The sequence below is a fragment of the Antedon mediterranea genome, chromosome 2, assembly GCF_964355755.1.
Source record: "Antedon mediterranea chromosome 2, ecAntMedi1.1, whole genome shotgun sequence".
Lineage (NCBI taxonomy): Eukaryota > Metazoa > Echinodermata > Crinoidea > Comatulida > Antedonidae > Antedon > Antedon mediterranea.
In genome coordinates this window covers 39,616,429-39,638,885 of record NC_092671.1, presented here as the reverse complement: position 1 = coordinate 39,638,885, position 22,457 = coordinate 39,616,429, and the positions used below count along the sequence as shown (strand labels likewise).

Here is a 22,457-nt window from a genome sequence, read left to right as displayed (position 1 = left end):
GGCTGGCCCATATAACTAGAGTGTAGCAATAACCTCGCCTGGCATTGCGGCCAAAATACATTTATTATAATAAGTTAAACTATATAGAAGGAAAAGAGATACGCCAGAGTTATTACTGTTGTTGTAATCGATCCACAAGACGATGCGCATGCTATAAAACATGAATAAAGCGGTTACGTCTTCGTTTTTCTAGGTCTAAGAAAAGGTAAATATCACATATAATATCTATATAATGTTTGTAATTGTATATAATTTTAATTATTTGAATTTTAACACAAATAGTTTTTGAACAACCTAATAATAGCAGTTGGTTGGACCTATGTTCTTTCAGTTGTGTTGTTTCAATATAGATAAATTCTAGTTAGAGTGAGCAGTGAGTTGGGTTAAATCACATATTTTTATTATTGTTTTCATTACTGAATACAATGCATGTATGTATAATTTAAAGGAAAACAATACAATGGTTTTATATAGACGATATATAGGCATATAATAATTGCATAGGCCTATTGTAGTGCAAGGCATACTTTAGTGGGTGTTGATCTCACTCGGCTGTGTCAAGTAGACAGGGCTAATGCACCATGTTCTTTGACAGGACCTACTACCTTACAGTTAGAATTACAGTAGGCTGATTAAGATTTATTATTGAAATTAATAAATACTAAATTAAAAATGTCCCGTCTGGAAGCACAGTTTGAGATAGTAGGCCTACGCCTACTTCATTAATGTGTTAACAAAATATTTAATTTGTCTTTGAGTACGTTCTCTATTCATGATGCAATTAATTTTAACTGTTTGGTGTGAGTGTTACTGGTGGCTTCTATAATACCATTTAAGAATTTCATCCAAAAAACACAATTATTATTTTCTTTGTTTGAAGTAATTAGTATTTTGACTATTTTTCTAGATATAATACAAATTGTTGGAGAAGTTAAACTCTTCCTTGGCTCAGTTTTGCCAAACCCAACAACCAATTGTAAGTACACTTAAGTACGCTTAAAGTATCATTTTTGATATCGTCATCAAATACACATTATTAGTGTAACATTATCTTTTACAATTTTCATGGATTGAAAGTGTGTTTGTTGTGCTTTTTTATAATAATTTAATACCTCGGAAACGGAAATCACGATAAAATAAAATTTGCTCCCATTTAGAGATATTATACTGCGAAGTTCACCTAACAAGATTATGTTTTGTCCCATCGTATAGATTTATTGATATGTAGTTCATTAAACCAGTAATTTTAATTTACGTTTCAAGAACGTTTCGTCTAGCTAGACTTCATCAGTTGTTGTTTTCCTCGTTTATATTCTGTCACTATAGTTATTGTATCTTCAATTTTGCATGCAAAGACAATTAGAAGCGGTTGTATATTTACTTACTTTTGACTTAGTTTATTTTCATGGCAATCGATTCGGTTAGCCAAGGTGATTGTGATATTTTAGCTTGATTTGAAAGAATTGATTAATCATTGTTTGAAATGATCTAGAGAAGTTGTCATACGCATTGACTGGCGTTGCTATCAGCTTAAGATATCTTTCCATCGTCGTTTTTCTAGTTCTGTATTTTGTATTTTTACTGTTTTTGTCATTTCTCAGATGCGTATATACAAAATATATTTAAATAATCAGAGATGTCCGAGTCTTCAGTAATTCAAGTTTTACTTTTACTTTTTTTAATATTAGTTTCAGTAATTCTAATTACCGAAAGATGAATTGCGTCATTTCTGCATGTTAATGTCCGGTACGGGGCGCCGTTCGGGACATTTCTAATTGTCCTACTATTTGGTATGGTATGCATAATTAACTGACTTGGTTGGTTCATTGTTGCCTCAAGATCTATTTTGGTCTATTTATAGCACGACATTTTTTAACGGTAATAGGCCTATGTATAACATATTCAGTATATTCAATATAAATTAATAAACAAAATAATAGTATATCAAAGATAATGCATCCATGAAAAAAATAATTCTTATTTGTGACGTGTGATTTATTTATCATTTTAACCTCTTAATCTTATTCACGTAGTCAAGAAAGAAAAAAGAAGACACAAGAAACATCAGGAATAGAAAATAAGCCACAAATATGCAATAACGTTTATGACATTTAATTTTCCTCTCTCTATCTGAATAATATCACAGAATGTCAATTTTAATCACATTGAAGAGACAGATATTCCAAATAGAATTGAATAAATGCATTCGTATTATGATAATCGCATGTGAACGAGGTTTTAATTATTAGATTTACTTTAAATAATGTATAGAAATGTTCAATTTCTATAAGTATATTCGTTTGCATAGGGTTATAATTCGGGTTATATTCGGGTTATATTCGTTTGCATAGGGTTATAATTCGTTCATTTAGTGGTGGTGGTGGTGCGTATGGCTTACGTGCCTGTTATGTTGTACGTTACGACTGTGATAAACGTTTCGATGGTGATGTAACACACGTTTGCTATACCTTGTCAGACGATGGTAAATATGGTGCGAATGACTCACGTGAGTGTTATGGCGCACGTGTCTATGATGACTCACATGGGCATGTGTGGACACATTCTTATGTTGGTGCCTATTTATTACGTGATGGTAATGATGAACGTGACGCAGGTGGTGGTGATGTGCAACGTTGCGGTTGTGGGTCACGTGAACCTGGGTATGCACATTACGGTGAAGATGCCTGTGGAAGGAGCGATGGTAATGATGGACATGGCTTTTGTGGTAATGGTGATGCACGTTTCGTCGATGGTATACGTTTCGGTGATGTTGCTTCACGATATGACGATGTCTGTGCAATACATGGTGGTAATGTCGAACATGACGGACGTTGTGTCTATGCTTGATGTTACGTCGATGGTTGACGTTCACGTGATGATGTCGTGTTATGTGAGTGTGTCGGTGTAACACCTGGTGGAAATGTTTAGCATGCGTAATGGTACGATGTAGGTGAATGTTTTTTCGATGGTTTACCTTCACGTGACTGCTGACACTGCGGTGTCCGTGTACGTTTACTATATGATGGTAATGTCGAACATGGTTAACGCGGCGACGATGTATAACGTTACGTCGGTGGTTCACGTTGATGTTACGGTGTAAATGTCGGTGATGATGTACGTGTACAACGTGATGGTAATGACGAACGTGACGTACATGATGACGATGTCTGATATTTCTTCGATGGCTTACATTCACATGGCTAACCAAGTTTCGATGATGGTATTTGTGTAACACGTGATGCAAGTGTTGGACATGTCGAACGATGTGTCGATGGATGACGTTTCGTCGGTGGCTGACGTTACGGTGAGATACCAACACTCGATGATGGTGCACGTGCCTGGCATGATGGTGATGGGTCACATGACGTATGTTTTTGTTGTGGCGAATGTTTCGCCTGTGATATACATTTTTGTGTGTTTGAACATGCCTGTTAATATGTCTATGTACGGCGTGATGGAAATGACGGACATGTCGAACGTGATGACGATGAATGACGTTACGTCTATGATTTACGTAAGCATTCTTGAACACGTTTCGGTGGACGTGTCTATGCAGGACATGATGATAATGTTGTACATGTCGATGGTGATGTCGGTGAATGATGTTTCGTCGGTGATTTACATAATGACGAGTGACGACATTTCGGTGTGTGTTAACATTGATATTATGTCTGTAATGTTTCACATGACGGAGGTGATATCGATGTATTCTTCTATGCACGTGGTTAACGTATGCATTGGTATGTACATTTTTGGTGGCGTGTCTGTGGTAGTTGTGTCTGTAATGGTGGACATGTCGTTTGTAATGACGATGGATGATGTTACGTCTGTGATGAACGTTGACTCTGTGGTTAACGTTGCGGTGATAATGTTTGTGAATAGCGTGGTGATAATGGTGTACATGTCTCACGTAGTGTTTTTGTGACAAGTTACGTCGGTGATGGACGTTCTTTCTATGTAAAACATTTTTGGTGGTATATCGTGTGTATGTGTGGTGGTAGTGATGGTTATGGCGACGATGGTAGCGATGTACAACATTACGTCTATGGTTTACGTATGCATTACGGAATACATTTCTGACGTGATGTTTTCGAATGATGTGATGATAATGATGAACATGACTTATAGTTTGACGATGTTGAATGTGTTTATGATGGTTAATGTACTGTCGTTTGTAAACATTTCGGGTGACGTATCTGTTAACAACCTGTCTGATGTTCTGTCTATGGTTGATATACCTACGTTTAATTACGTTTCGCCTGTGGTTGACATATGCTTTTGTATAAACGTTTTTAGTTTTGTATCGGTTTACAATTTGAGTAAAGTGGCGGTTATGTCTGAGATGATGTCTATGGATTATATTTCGGCGATGGTTGAGGTAAGACCTTGTGATAATATTCTTATGATGGTGTTTGCGGATGATGTGGTGGTAGTGATGCACGTGTCTTAACACGTGACGATGAATTACGTTACGTCTATGATTTACAAACGCATTTTTGTAAATGTTACGGGTAGCGTGCCTATGGTAAGCGTGATGGTAGTGGTGAACATGACGCAGGACATGTCGATGGATTACGTTTCGTCTGTGGTTGACGTATGTGTTACGGTGTAATGTACGGCGTTGGTGGACATGTCGAGCCTGGTGCAGGTGTTTGACGTGTCTAACGTAATGTCGATGAACGACATTTCTACGATGGTTTACATATGCGTTGTGGTGGAGTTGACGAGTGTGGTATCTTTGGATGTTGTGTCGGTAGTGGTGAACGTGTCTTAAAACGTGACGGTGTACGACGTTTCGGCGATGATTTACCGTCGCATGACTACTTACACTTCTGTTGTGATACTTGTTGATTATGTGTTGCAAGTGTTTGACGTGCCTCACTACATGTCGATGACGAATGTTATGTCTATGGTTGACGTATGCATTTCGATTAATCACGCGATGAACGTGTCGATGAAGTACATGATGATAATGCTTGACATGTTTAACTAAGTGACGGTGGATGACGTTTCGTCTATGCTTAACATATCGGTGATGATGACGTACAAAACGTCGATGCAGATGACGTGTATGGTGGAAATGACGCACATGTCTCACGTAATGGCGATGAATAACATTGCGATTGTGGTTCACATGTACATGCCTATGTAAAACACGAACATGGTGTCGGTGATAGGCATGGCGGTAATGGTGTCTATGTACCAGTACATGGCGATGTGTTATGTTACGTCGATGGTAAACGTTTCTATGATGATGTCTTACCAAATGACTGTGCTTGTGAAGTACATGATGAAAGTGTTTAACATGACGCACTACATGACGATGGATCACGTTCCTATGGTGATTTATACGCACATGACGATGGACAGCGCGGTGATGATGTCTATGCAATCGGTGATAGATATGACGAACATGTCGAACATTGTGACGATGTATTGTGTTATGACGGTGATTGACGTAACGATGTGTTACAATATTACGTCGATGATACTTGTTGTGGACATGATGGTAATGATGAACGTGTTTTTTGGTAACGTGATGATGTACGTTTCTTCGATGATTTACGTACACTCGGGTGTGAAGTGTGCGAGTGTGATATTTATGGTGCAAATGGTGGTAATGCCTCACATGACGAATAGTACGGTGATGGTTGATATTTCGTCTATGAGATGTCTTGTAGTGATGATGTAGAACACGATGGGAATGTCTGTGAATGGTGTGATGAAAGTGACGAACATGTCTGACAACATGTCTGTGGTGAACATGTCGATGGTGGTAAACAACTCTACGATGAATTATATTTCTTGTGATGTATTTGTGCAGCACAGAGCTGGTGTGGATTGCATGTCTAGTATAGTGTCGATGGATAAAAGCACGATGGGTAGTTATTCTGTATCGTCCATTCACAATGGTGTAATACCTGCCATTGTACTGATATGACGTAACAATGCGCCACCTGTGGCCAATGTAATAGTACAGACGATTATGACGTCGTGTATATTTCATTATTGTAGTAACGTATCTATTACCTCTATAGAATCGGTAATACAATCTACCATGTGACATAAAGAAATAGGAAATTCGTCTTCTTTTATTTATGTTACGTATTGGGAGACGGCCATACACTCTTAGTCGTCCACCTCCTGCTTTGATGTAACTCCGTCCAGATGTATATTTACCGTTGACGTATCGGTATCGTCGGCGCCCAATATAGAAGTAACTGACTGTTCGCCAGCCTCTATGACGTCCAAAACGGAAGTAATATACCATTCGATTGTTTCTCCAAGTATATTTTACAACACGAGTATATCTTCTTCCTCTGTAGTACCAAATAAGGTACATGCGTCCGTTTCGATAGAACAGTCTTTGTTTTGTGACACGATGCACTGGACGGCGTTTCACTGTAAATCGTCGACCTCGTCCCCAGATGTAGAATCGTCCACATCGGTATCTACCCTTGTAGAAGCGGTATCGTCGACGCCCAATGTAGAAAGATGTTGTTTTTCGCCAACCTCTGATATGGCCAAAGCTAAAATAGTACATCAGATATCCTCGTCTCCAGACGTATTTAACAACGCGTACATATCGTCTTCTTCCATAGTAGAATGAAATATACATACGTCTGTTCCTATAGAATACTCTTTGTCTTGTTACTCGATAACGTCGCACGGTAAATCGTCGACCTCGTCCCCAGATGTAAAATCGTCCACATCGGTATCTACCCTTGTAGAAACGATATCGTCGACGCCCGATGTAGAAAGAGGTTGCTTTTCGCCATCCTCTGATATGGCCAAAGCTAAAATAGTACATCAGATACCCACTTCTCCAGACGTACCTAACAACGCGTACATATCGCCTTCTTCCATAGTAGAAAGAGATGTACATACGTCTGTTTCTATAAAACACTCTCTGTCTTGTTACACGATAACCTCGAACGGTAAATCGTCGACCTCGTCCCCAGATGTAAAATCGTCCACATCGGTATCTACCCTTGTAGAAACGATATCGTCGACGCCCGATGTAGAAAGATGTTGCCTTTCGCCAACCTCTGATATGGCCAAAGCTAAAATAGTACATCAGATACCCACCTCTCCAGACGTACCTAACAACGCGTACATATCGCCTTCTTCCGTAGTAGAAAGAGATGTACATTCGTCTGTTCTTATAGAACAATCTCTGTCTTGTTACACGATAACCTCGAACGGTGATTTTCCGACCTCGTCCCCAGATGTAGAGTCGTCCACATCGGTATCTGCCCCTGTAGAAGCGATATCTTCGATGCCCAATGTAGAAATATGTCACTCTTCGCCAACCTCTAATACGCCCAAAGTGGAAGTAATACATTAAATATCCACCTCTCCAGACGTACCTAACAACGCGGACATATCGTCGTCTTCCGTAGTAGAAAGAGATGTACATTCGTCGGTTTCGCCAGAACAATCTTTGTCGTGTCACTCGATAAGTACGACGTACCCACAATCCTCGAGACCCACGTCTTCGAATATAGTACTTTCCGCATCTATACATTCCACGTCTGAATACGTACCTGCGACCGCCATAGGAAAAGAATGGCATGAACCTCCAAGAACGTCCTAACCGCCAGTAGAAGAACAATCGATTTCCGCGCCACTGGTAGTTTGAAACTTCATTGTGGAACCGTCCTCGCATAAAATACCTGAAGATTAACGATCTACCTCTGAAATAGAAAGTAATTCGTGTTAACCGGTATCTGGTAACGTGGCGACGATACCGATATCGACGACGACGGCATCGATAACTTGTATCTTCATTGGCATCTGTGTTTGTGACGTCAGATTGGATGTCAGCTTGTGGTAAAACCTCTTTTACTGGATAAGGTTGTTGCTGGTCAATTTCTTGATTTGCATCGGCGGTATTTAGAACATCTTGTGTCTCAAGATTAGTTTGTTGTTCTGCTACTGTTACTTTAAAAGACAGGAAACAGCCAACTAGCAACGCTAGACGCAAAACTAACATGGTTCTGTAAAGAAAGAAAACATTAGCAAATTGATGATATCTTTTTATTAATTTTAATTCATAATTGAGATAACTGAATGATAAACTTTTGAATATTCGGCGTAAAAGTACGTATTTAAATATCGTCAACCATCACCAATTTCACGAAAATGACGAACAGTTTTTTTTAAATAATCTCCTTAAATATTTTTTAATACATTTTGCACATGAATAGTTTGGCTCCTTTTAAAAAAAAAATACGAGGGAATTTTCGTTCATACAGAGTAGCTAATATTGTAAATCTTTTATTGGTATTTTTTTTTCAAAACACCACTATTATTTTTCCATGCATTAAAAAAAGCAATAAAAAAAACAAAAACACATTTCTCACCCGCCCCTCAAACAACAGATTTGAATCAAAATGATGTAAGTCTGTTACGTTATCATTGTTCTGTATGTGTATTAAGTCATTCACTATTTAAAATGTGCAATGCATTAGTTACTATTTCCAACAAGCTCTATATATTTATATTAATTACTAGGTCTAAGGTTATAGTATATTTGTTATTTTATGTTTTTAAAGTTACAGTTTGGTAGTATTTTGTTAATGTTTCTATTAGTAATAATAGTTCCCGAATTTGTTAATCAAAATGAAATAAAATGTCATAAAGTATTGAGAAGTTTAATTCTTACCTGCTTATGTCCGGTTGACGGTTTATGAAATACGCTGTTACCTCACTGTAGTAAGCTAGAACAACCAAGTTCTAACAAAACTTGTACCAGCTTTCAACGGTCTGTCATTTATATAAGGCCCGTAATCTTGTATACCTCAAGTGGTACACATATCCAAATATGCTGGTAAGAGACAAGTCAACAAGGTACCATCAATTAGGCTCTTGTATACTCTAGATATCATATTTTTAAATGATTTATTTGGTTCAAAATCCGAAAAAAATGTTTGCTAATTATTAATTTTCAAGTAGAAACATGAGTCGATTCTGAAAGCTCTGAAGCAGGCTCTGCTAGTTAGTGTAATTATTAACGTGTCTGTTCCTATATACATTTGATTGTACAAGTTTTAATCTTATTTTCAATTTGTAGAATATTTGTCTTTAAAAATCACCACTGCGCCCTCTACTTCTACAAACTTTTTTAGTAACAGTGTTTTAATATAAGTTTATGATAAAAATGATCCAGTTGAATGTTGTAATACTGTACATAAATGTTGTTGCTGTTACTGAAATATTTATTCAAATGTCAACATTAAAACAGGTTTATATTTTTTAATAGATGGGACAATAAACCTAGTGTTTCACATTCATATTATTTTCCGATCATATCTACCATTTATTTTCAAAATAAGTAGAACAAGGATTAGTAACATTTGTATGATATCAATAATGTTAACAGTTTTACGCAACATTCACAAAATATGTGGACCGCTTCTGTGCCGCGTGTATTTTATGTATGTATTAAGCCAGTGAGTGTATTTTATCGGTTCTGTATCCTATTAACGGTTCTATATCCGATTATCAGTTCTATAACCTATTATCGGTTCTGTATCCTATTATCGGTCCTATAACCTATTAACAGTTCTATATCCTATTATCGGTTAATTAGTTCTACAGAAAACGAACTGAAGAAACGTTTTTGCAATTTTTGCAAAGCCAAATATAAGTGGTAAAGTCAAATGTATAATTATTAATTAACAAGAACATATGGGGATATAAATCAAAACGATCACTTCACAAGAAACAAATCTATTGAAACAATTGTGCATATGAACTCTTTGCTTTGACACTTAATACCACACACTACCCGTAGAATGTAAGACCAACACTCAAGTTAAGTAAACAAGTGGCCCTGTCATATATAAATGAACAATTAGCAATTTTACCAGGAGTTATGATAGAACTTCCACTAAGTTCTATCAGAACACAGATCAACTGAGACAAACTTGCTGGTTCCTATCTGACATAGGTAAGTTCAACTAAAACAAATATTTATAATTGCTATGTTTTATGTTTTTATGTAAAAGGGTCCTGCGAAAACATAATTGTAAACTTTTTTATGCAGGATCCTTGCCATCAATTATATACTGGAATTGTAATTATAAACGATGACAGGAATAGTTTATTTAGGAAACAGAAAGTAAAATAACAAATCGCAAGTTTGAAAATAAATATTTTAAATTTCTTAGTAAATATCTTGTTTAGATTGGTTTGCAAAGCGATAATGGTCGTTAACTAGAACTTGTGTACGCAGAGTAAGATAGATACAGGCGTATATAAACATAATGTATGCTTATTTAGCGTCTATATACACAGTAATACACAATTGTATAGATATTTCGGCCAAATTAAATTTCATAAGATATTTATGTATATTGAACATAGTCCACACCAAATTGCAGTATATTACAACAAATTCTGTCCAAAAATAATAAGAACTCGTTTGGAACCTCGAAGAGCTTTGTGTTTTCTAGTTCAAAAAATATTGTATAAAAACAATAAGTAGTAAGCTATTAGATTACTTGCAATACTACTACATTATTATTTAATTAATTAATATAGGATATAGGGTACTGTATTTATTACAGGCCTATTTCCTCAGTGGAATACGTCTAGTCATTTAGAGTACAATCATATTTAGTAATTACTTACCTTGATTCGGGTTTGGCAGTTTGGTATTGCATACCACTGACCGTCCCTTTGATGTGACCGTCCCTTTGACCGTCCCTTTGATGTGTAGTCGTTGTTTCTCCATTTACGCCATCCATGATTAAACTACTACTAAACTACTAAATTTACAACTAAAGAAATGCACTATTAAACTATTTTTTTTATATAATAACAATTTGTCCGGATAGTAAAAATGCGATTATGCCCAAATGTATTTTCAAGCTTGCAACTGTCATTTAGTATTGACAAATAATAAAACGCATGGTATTTTAAGTGTGGTAGTATTAGTAAATAAAAGTAGCCTTAGCAACAGTAGTATACCTACAGTATAGTAGTATATTGTCGAAACTTTAGTAATATTACATACAGTAATTTAATTTTATTTTTTTAAATTTTTTTGACAGTTAAGAACCATGTCGGTGATTCGGTTGGTTTTTCTGTTTGGGTGCATCGTCTTAGTACACAGTTCACTCTCCGAAGCACCAGTAAGTCGAACTGAAGATGCTGTCGATAAAGTCGACAAAGATATTCTGTCCGCCAGCAGACCAGATGTGAGTGAATCGTCCAATAATGTCGATGACGTAGACAAGTATTCACTTACTCATACGCGCACCAAGGTAGTACGTTATCGTCTACCTTCACGAAGAAGACGTTATAAAAAGATTTACCGGGTACGTTACTGGTTTTACAGACGTGGTGGTCGTATGTATGTCCGCTGGCGAAGAGGCGGTCGGTACTTCAACCGATACCTTAAAAGACAACGCGTAGTCCGTGGTCGCATTTATGTTTTCATGCGCTGGGGAGGCCGTTACCGATGGGTTTTGGTAAGAGCCTTTACATCTAGAGGACGAAGGTACTTTTGGAGTCATGGAAGATATCGCACTTCCTCCTACCGTCCCCGTCGATACAAAACATTCTTCCAGTGGAAAAACAACCGTCTGTACATCTTTCGACGGAGAGGTGGCCGATATGTATGGCAAGTGGTGAGATTCAGACGATCCGGTGGCAGATTCTTGTACTGGAGACGTGTAGGAAGACGGTACATCTGGTCTTTGGTTCATAATATTAGAATATTTGGACGAATGTTCATCTTCAGAAATGGTCGCTACCAATATTACCCAAGATTAAGGCTTCCTAGCGTTAGTGTAACCTACTATCGCACAAATGGACAGATTCATTTTTACTGGCGTAGCAATGGCCTCTACTTACGCTATCGTGTTGGAAACAGTTACCGCTGGCGTCCTGTCAAATATAGAAGATATCATGGACGCACATACTACTACCATCGCGTAGGCCACCGATATATCTGGTCCATTGTTCGCTATTACACTATCAATGGACGCACATACTATTGGAACCATGGTCGTTACAACTTTAGGCCTTCGATCGGAACTCTTCGTTTTAGATTCCGTGGCGGACGTCTGTACATGCGGTGGTATCATAACAACCGCTATACCTGGCGCCTGGTCCGTTACAGAAAAGTGCATGGCCGCTACTACTTTTGGTGGGGTTACGGAGGCCACAAAACATGGCATATTGTCCGTTATTACTATTTGAACGGCCGCAACTACTATTACAACCATGGTCATTATTTGACGCACACACATATTATACACAGGCATAGGCATCACCATCACCACGTGCATCACTACAAAACAAAGGTGCGCATTCGACACGTGCATCTTCACCATCATCATTATCACCACAAATATAAGCATCTGATACACACCCATCATCGCTATCATCATGTTATCAAGAATCGTCATGTTTACGTGACTTTACACCGTCATAAGCACCATACTCACCTAAGACACCACTATCATCATCACTATCACGTGACTCATCGATACCACACCCGTCATGTGTACCATCATCTCCGTTATAATCACCACAGGCATATATACCATAGGCATATAATTCACCATCACCACCATTACCGTCACATTCACAATAGGTATCATCACCGTAACATAATACACCATATTCATGTTACGCATTACCGACACCGACACCATTACCATAATATTCACCATTACCACCATCGGCATCATGTTCACCACCGGTATCACCTTCACACAGTCCTTCACCATATTCGTGTGAATCACCATAAGCACGTGCACCACCGACACACTATTCATCATTATCACCATATTCACCATGTGCACCATAGATACCACCTGCATACCATTAGACACCATATCACAATAAATCATCACCGTCACTTACACCATCGTCATTACCACCACCACTATCATCATTATTACCACACTCATCACCGCTACCACCATCGTATCATATATCACCATCGTTTGATAACGCACCACCTTCACCGTCACCATCATCACCATATCCATCACCACCATCATTACTATCACATTCACCATAGGTACCACCATCGACGTGTTTACCATCATATCCACGTGACCCACCATAGACACGTGCATCATCACCATCGTATTCACCACTACCACCACTACTACCATGTCCACCATAAATATCATCACCGTACCTTCTATCACCATATACGTATAGTGCACCATAAACACGTGCACCATCATCACCGTATACACCATCATCACCATTATTACCATGTCCATCATAGATACCATCACCGACTCTTAGTCCACCATATACACACTCTGCACCACCGACACGTACATCACACGCATTATGTACACCACTATCATCATTACTACCACGTTCATCACCGATACCACCTTCGTACCGTGGTACACCATATCCACGTCCTCCATCGTCGTCATCTGCACCACAGACATTATCACCATCACTATCACCATTATTACCATATTCACCACAGATACCACCATAGACATATTAGGCATCACATTAAAATAACACATCATCGCCACCTTCATCATCACCACTACGTTCATCATTATCACCACTATTACCATGTTCACCATAAATACCATCACCGCCATATCTACCACCATATCAAAATAATTCACCATCGTCATTTACACCATCGTCACTACATCCATCATTATCATCATTACTACCACCGACACCATCGGTATATCCATCGTACCATTTACCATCATATCCACATTGCCCACCACAGGCATGTCCACCACCGTCACGCTATCCATCACTACCACCATTATTACCATGTTCACCACAGGTACCACCATCGCACCATATATCACCATATAACTGTTGTGCATCACCGTCATTTGCACCACCGACACCACATCCACCATTATCACCATTATTACCATGTCCACCATAGATACCATCACCGAAATGTATATCACTATATAACTTATTCACACCATCGTCATATATACCACAAGCATTACATTCATCACTACCACCACTACTACCACGTGCACCATAATTACCGTAAACGAATAGTGTATGTCCATGTTACCGTTAACCACATTAAAGACGTTTTCCATCGGTATTACATTCACCACTATATACATACCTATCATCGATACCATAGGTATATCACTCGGTATATAGTTACCCACATCAAGACTATCCATCACCTACATAGATACCATCGCCATTATATCCATCACCACCATCATCATTACCATGTTCACCATAGATTCCACCACAGAAATATATACAATTATATAACTATAGTACATCACCGACACTTACATCATCGACACTATATCCATCACTATCATCACTATTACCATACTCACCACAGATATTATCATCGTCTGGTCCTACATCACATTAATGTGATCCACAGAAGACACATTCATCATTATCACCATATCCATCATTACCACCACTACTACCATATCCACCATAGATACCACCACCGTACCGTCTACCACCACATAAATGTGTTGCATCATAAACATGTCCATCACTTCCACCAGATCCATCATTACCATCACCATTATCATACCCATCACCGATACCATCACCGACATATTTATCACCATATTAACGTGGTACACCACAAGCATCTGCACCATCGACATGCCATTCACCATTACCACCACTACTACCATACCCATCACAGATACCACCACCGATATGTGGCTCATCACATACATATAACTCATCACCGACACCTGTACCACACGCATTACATCCATCATTACCATCACCATTACCACACTCATCACCGATACCATCTCCGAACAATCGTACATCACATTCATATTACGCACCACAAAAACCTGCACCACAGGCATTACGTTCACCACTACCATCACTACTACCACGCCCACCATAGATACCATCACCGTACCATTTACCATCATATTCGTATAACACATCACAGGCATCTTCACCACATTCACCGAATCCACCACTACCACCACAATTACCATATCCACCATAGGTACCACACACGTACTGTGTATCACCACGTGACCGTTACACACCACCGACATCTCCATCACCACCATCATGTCCACCATTATCACCATTATTACCACAGACATCACAAATACCATTTGAAAACAGTCCTTCATCATATTCGTATAACACATCACCGACATGTCCACCATCGTCACAACATCCACCACTATCATCATTACTACCATGTACATCATAAATATCACCTTAGAACCGTGCTGCATCATGTTACTGTAACGCATCATCGTCACATGCAGCATCATCATCATATCCACCATTACCATCACGTGTATCACACTCACCACCGATTCCATCACCGTACCGTTGTCCACCATATTGTCACAACACACCACCGACATGTGCATCACCACCATCATATTCATCACTACCACCACCGGCACCACGTACACCATAGATACCATCTGCGTACAATTGTGCACCACATTCACGTAAGACATCATCGTCACATCCACCATCATCACCGTATACATCATTACCATCATTACTACCACGCCCATCACCGATACCATCTCAGAACCATCCACCACCACATCACAATTACGCACCACCGACACGTGCACCATCACCATCGCATCCACCATTATCATCACTACCACCATGTTCATCATAGATTCCACCATCGCCACATCTATCATCATATTCTAACAACGCATCATCGCCATGTACACCACCATCACAACATCCATCACCACCACCATTACCACCACGTGCACCATAGATACCACCATCGTCTCATAAGACACAACATACTTGTTACACATCACCGACATCTACACCATCGTCATTACGTACACCATCACCATCACGTGTACCATACGCACCATCGTCATCACCACAAAATAATCACACATCGAATCACGATAGTGCATTACAAACACGTGCACCACAGGCATCGAGTCCATCATTACCATCACCACTATAAAGTACACCATAAGTACCATCACCAAAACGTCTACAAACACGTGAACCGCATCCATCACCAGCATGTTTACCATCGACACATCGTACACCGTCATCACCATCACTACCACGTCAAACACAAGTATCACGTACGAAGAGTGACCAAACACGTGCACAAAACACATCATCTTCACCATCACCACCACCATTACCGTCATGTACACCACCATACCTACTCTTATTCAGCTAATATTTCCTGGCGACATGGACGTTTGTACTATCGTGTTCGACGGGGCAACCGCTACGTATGGACCACTGTTCGTTACCGAAAGCACCACGGTCGCCTAAGTTATTTTTACAATAACACCTGGCACTATGTGACTTCCTACAACCTCAATGGTGGATACTATTACTGGAATAATGGTCACTACATGGTTAGATATCGCCCTGGCTACATTCAACGCAACACATTTATTATGTGGAAAAATAATCGATTGTACTATTACGTCCGACGAGGTGGTCGTTACATGTTGCGACCAGTGCGTTATCGCCGCATTCATGGACGATTCTACTATTACTGGCCATCCCACGGTCGTTACACTTGGCGCCCTGTAAACTTCTATAACAACCACGGTCGCTATTACTACTGGTTCAATAACCGTTATTATCTACAGCCCCAATATAGGCCACGAATGAGACGTTTTAACCCCAGCCTTTGCCATGTCTATTGGCGTGGAAACCGACTCTACTACAGATTTGGACGCCGACTAAGACCCGTCCGATTCCGCAGACAACATGGTCGTTTGTTCTACTGGAATGGTAAAACTTGGGTGTTCACTATGTTTTACAGACGCAGAGGTGTTTACTACTATTGGTCAAATGGCCGATATAACAAAGTTATATTTAGGCAGTCCAACTACCCAAGACAATTTTACTGGAGAGGTGGAAAATTCTACTATGCTGTAAGAGGACCAAGAGGACGACCCAGCTGGAGACCAGTCAACTACCGTAAACGTCACGGTCGCTACTACTTCCTCTGGAATCGCAGATGGCATTTGATGAGATTTTATCGAATGAATAACCGTTACTATAGTTTTTCCCATGGCCGTTATCGAACACATCCCCGTCATATGAAGTTTAGAATCCGATACACCCCATATGTTATGCGAAATAATGTTCTATACTACAAATACCGTCGTGGTAGGCGTACTACCCTTATTAGAGTAACGTACCGTCGACGAAATGGTATTTTGTACGCATTGCCCGCGCGTAACAGAAGTCGTAGATGGAGCATAGTAAGAAGCTACACAAGCGGTGGGTACTATTACTTCTTACACAATGGTCGATATTATCGGGCTAGAATCTCATCATTCAGAACACGTGTGATCAGAACAAGCGCCACCATGTACTGGAGGCACGGACGTTTCTACGCCCGTCTGCAGTTTGGCAATCACCGTTACAGATGGCGCCCTGTCAAGTATAGAAGACGTCATGGTCGCTTTTACTTCTTATGGAAAAACGGCCGAACCGCTAGATGGATGCTTATGCGCAGTTACATTAAAAATGGGCGTTTGAATTACCTTCACAACGGACGTTACATTCAAACTGGCGGCGTGTCTGGAGGCGGACACTTCGTAAGCGGTGGATTTTCATCTTTTCATTCCAGTTCCAGCTCCGGTGGTTCTGGTGGTGGTAGCTGGCACTCTTCCTCCAGTTCATCATCCTATTCCTATTAAAGAATATAATATCTAGATAGCAAATAATCATTTCTAAATATATTCAACGCTGGAATAAGATCAAAAGCCATAAATGGTAATAATTCTGAAAAATACAGTAAAAATATCCAGTGATATTGTCAAATCATATTGTTTATAAATTTGAGGAAAATGTTCAATATCGATTAAAAGCATTCGAAATAAAATGCACTAAATGAAGATAGGTCTATGTTGTTTGTTTTCAATTTTTTTCTTGAAAATATTAAAATGTAATGTACTTTGCCCGGAGTTTTAGGAAGCTTTCGCTTGATTAAAACTGATGACCTACCACCAATAGACTACAGTATGAAAACAATTAAAACTGTGTAGACGAATATAGAGCATGTTCCAACTTCCCCGCATGCGCACAATTGACTTGTTCCTGTGTCGTCAGTTGTCATATAGAAAGATTTCGTCTACACTCATTCAAACCAGTTTGAGTTTTTGAAAGAACTCGTACATTACAGAAGATAACCATACTATAGCGTGAATAAAAATGAACCTGTTGATTTCTTTTTAAAACTTCATTTCATTGTTTTTGATGATGATGAACACTCCAAATTGGTTATTTTTATTACATTACGTTTACTACTACGGTAGTGGTTTCAGGCATCGAATCAGATTTGAATGAACGTATATTGTCGGTGTTTGACATTATCGTTCCTGAGCCCGACTTTGGAGAAAATTTGATGAAAACTCCGGGTTATTTTAAAGCTCTGTCTACACTATCAAACTGTATGTGATGTGCCCATATATGGACATGATGATGATCATATCACTACCATATTTGGGCATATCACTATCATATTTGGGCACATCACACTTTTTTTTGTCAAAATAGTTTAATAGTGTAGACAGAGTTTTAGTTTTCGTTTTGTACAAAACGTATGAACGATTCTAATGTACACGGTATAGAAGCCATTTTTTATCCGGCAACCAATCCAGGTTCAGTGTGAACGTGCTTACTTGCTTCAACAACAGTAAGACTACAACGGTATTATACATTTTCTAGTTATTACCTCCGCCAAGGAGATTATATTTTCACCCCTGTATGTTTGTGTGTGTGTCTGTCTGTCTGTGAACAGGCTGGAGGCCACAGTTTTTATCCGATTCTCACCAAATTTGGCCACAATGATCTATACCCCAAAAGCTCGGACGAGTTCGAATTTGAAGGGAAAAGGTCATAGGTCAAGGTCACAACTAACAAAAACCTATTTTACTGCCTAGAGACCACAGTTTTTATCCGATTCTCACCAAACTTATCCACAAAGACCAATGACTCATCATGTAATTGTGGTTAAATTTTGAAGGGTCAGGGTCAAAGATCAAGGTCCACAAAAAAAAACCTCAGCGGGGCTTAAACCAGCGATCTCAACTGTGAGAGGCTGGATACATAACCATTACACCAAACTCTCATCCACAACTTTGTAGTGTGCAGTTAGCCTATTTACACTTACAACTAATTAAAAAAAAATGTAAAAATATATAGATATTTTCCGGTGACATTTTATGTAAGGAAATTTTACAGTAGGCTGAGGTTTGTACTCTCGGAGTACCCTCTAGTTTAGTTTTCTATTAATTATACTAAGGCTGAGGTTTGTACTCTCGGAGTACCCTCTAGTTTAGTTTTCTATTAATTATACTAAGGCTGAGGTTTGTACTCTCGGAGTACCCTCTAGTTTAGTTTTCTATTAATTATACTAAGGCTGAGGTTTGTACTCTCGGAGTACCCTCTAGTTTAGTTTTCTATTAATTATACTAAGGCTGAGATTTGTACTCTCGGAGTACCCTCTAGTTTAGTTTTCTATTAATTATACTAAGGCTGAGGTTTGTACTCTCGGAGTACCCTCTAGTTTAGTTTTCTATTAATTATACTAAGGCTGAGGTTTGTACTCTCGGAGTACCCTCTAGTTTAGTTTTCTATTAATTATACTAAGGCTGAGGTTTGTACTCTCGGAGTACCCTCTAGTTTAGTTTTCTATTAATTATACTGAGGCTGAGGTTTGTACTCTCGGAGTACCCTCTAGTTTAGTTTTCTATTAATTATACTTAACTGGCCATGATTAATTTACTGTATGTCATTTGTAATGGTTAAATTTATAAAGCGAGTCTCGAATTTCTCGAAAGTTCCATTTTCCTAAATTGTTTATATCTACCATTGTTTGTTACTGTTACTCTCTCCACCCTCTATTAACCAGCCTGTGCCTCCTTTGTTTTTATTTTTTTTATTCTAGTCCACTCAAGCAGCGCTTGTCTGCTTTATATTCTCAATTCTGTCCAAGTACTCTCACTTGCACTGTTAAAGGGCTAGTCTTGCCCGAAAGCTCTGCTAATTTTTCTGGCTATTTTATTTTATCGTTTTGATTTAGCTTTTTGCTTATTTTATTTCTCCATTGGAATCCAGCTACTAATACCCACTGAATAGTCATTTTTCAGTAATTTACCTTTGGATTTACAAAAATAAAAAAATATATAAAGATTTTTTTTTTTTTAAAACACAGTAAAATTGAATCAAAGTAGCACCAGACGGAGAAGAGTAATAGACAGTCAAAATAAGAGACATGAACAAGTTATAAGGAAACAATATGTCATCAAAATGTTATGGAAAAGGGTACTAAACATAAGCAAAGCTTAAAAACCCGAACAACAATAAGAAAATATTCAAAATCAAAATAACAAAAAAACAAACAAAATAAGTTACTTTAAAAGAAGATGATAAATAGTTAACTAAGGTGGAAAATGAGATAAGTTGACCAATTTACAAATAAAACTAAACAGTCTTCCCCTCAGACCCAATCCAAAATATCTAAAATTCTAATGAGAAGGCCTAATATATGTCCAGATGTTGTGTAATATCTATAGATGTCAAGTAGTCCTCAGTACAAGACCGGGTCACAACCCACTAAAGGTTCATCAACGAACTACAGACAAAAATGAATATTAGTATTTTTGTCTTATATAAAAATGAGTATCAATATTATGATTCAAGAAGAATTTAATTAAAGGATGGTACATTCAGCAATGTCTTATTTAATAGCTATAATGTGATGTTAGAGATGTTTGACGATAGCTAATGAGAGGAGGAGGATTCAAGGTTGTTGACTATATAGACTAAAAGGTGGAGCTCCTCATAACCTATGACTATACATTTGCATTTGTGTCACTATCTATCAGTAGGCCTGTCGACGCCATCTATTCAATATTTAACTCGGATGCTTCTTACAGATACGACCTTAGTATCATTGGGCCTCTACATTAGTTCACAAAGTAAAGTTACAACAAATATGAAAATACAAAAAAACCTTTAAAAAAAGAATGCGTTATGATGTTTATAAAGCATTACTTAAAACTTGTAACATATGGTAGAGATGGCAATATTTATACGAAACTAAACAAGTGTTTTTAAGTGTCATTTGCCCATCTGTCGAGCCACGTCCCTCTTTATACAGCATAAACTTAGCTCGGTTCATTCAAGTAAAATTTGTTTTCACCTAATTAATTTTTACACTAATACGTGGAATTAGAATAATTTTAAAAAGGGATTATTATTACAGTAAAATATTATTGAAACTCTGCGAATAAGCAAGCTCTTGGGTGCATAGCTATGACAAAAGTAACAACATATTGGTAACTGGTTCTGAGAAACCAGTGAGGTAACTGGTTCTGAGAAACCAGTGACATTGACGATCATGACTTTTTGTATGCATATACATACATTTTTTTAAAAACTTACAATGTAAGCAAATAATATTTGAAGCTCTGTATAACACTCAAACTTGATGTGACAAAAAATGTGTGACCATATATGGACATGATGATGTCACATCATTACCATATTTGGGTATATGACTACCAGTTTGATAGTAGACAGAATTTTAGTCATGAAATCACCGTTTGTGTCACAGTGTGAACGTTTTTTAAGGGAAACAAAATTTTAAATGAAAAGAAAGAATAACATTTATGTTGTAGGCCCTTCTATAATACTTTATTTATTATATTCAACTTAAAATTATTACAGTAAAATTATACCAGTACTGTGTCGCTGTTTTGGATATTTGTCGAACACCAACAGTATAGCAATATGTTGTATGACTCTAATGCAACAATATTTCAACGTTATACAGTAGCACCCCACCACCTCCTATCCAGGGGACACCTCTATTCAGACACCCATTATAAGCTTTCCCTTGAAACGAATGAAGGACAATACATTATTTTAACACTACGGACAAACAATATCAGTTGACACTCCTATTAGGAGTTACTTTGCTTTTGTCTCCTTAGGTTTTATTGTAGATATAGACAAGTTATATGATCTGTAATAAATAAATAATAATAAAAATAAAAATAAAAAATAGCTCCTCTCTAAAAATTATAATGCCGATTTTATCTTGCTTCTTTGTGTCCATATTGTTTTGCATTATGTATATTTTTGTTGTATAAATTTAAGGAAATACCTACAGTAAACGAAATGGCTCTCCCGACTAAAAGATTAGAAAGAGAAGAATACATATTGATTTGACAAAGTTACTGTAACTAGTTTTAGCTAGTTCCTTGCATTGTTTTGATATCGTGAATCAGGAGTTTGTAGTAATTGATGAAGACTTCTCCACAGTATTTTTGTTAGGAATGTCTTTTCAGAAAAATAATAAAAAGGTGTTACAGAAATGTGTCAAATGATGCATGTTGGATGCGTTTGTTGTTTGGAACTCACTGTAAGAGACAGATGATTTTCAATTGTTGTCAATTGGCTTTTACCTGCATGCCAGGGTATTACTT

General features: G+C 38.0%; 1 protein-coding gene and 1 long non-coding RNA gene across 2 annotated transcripts in view; one reads left to right on the top strand and one right to left on the bottom strand.

Moving 5' to 3' along the window:
* LOC140039921 (uncharacterized) overlaps window positions 1-22,457 on the top strand; it is a 33,861-nt gene that overhangs the window by 327 nt on the left and 11,077 nt on the right. Inside the window, exon 2 of the long non-coding RNA XR_011842665.1 lies at window positions 908-976. This is a non-coding gene — a long non-coding RNA (uncharacterized lncRNA). The remainder of the gene's footprint in view (window positions 1-907; window positions 977-22,457) is intronic.
* Window positions 2,072-8,758, bottom strand: LOC140041090 (uncharacterized). The gene is made up of 2 exons (XM_072087477.1): window positions 8,669-8,758; window positions 2,072-8,000 (listed from the first exon to the last, which is right to left on the bottom strand). Exon 2 carries the CDS (start codon window positions 7,994-7,996, stop codon window positions 2,369-2,371), a length of 5,628 nt encoding a protein of 1,875 aa, XP_071943578.1. The 5' UTR covers window positions 7,997-8,000; window positions 8,669-8,758; the 3' UTR covers window positions 2,072-2,368.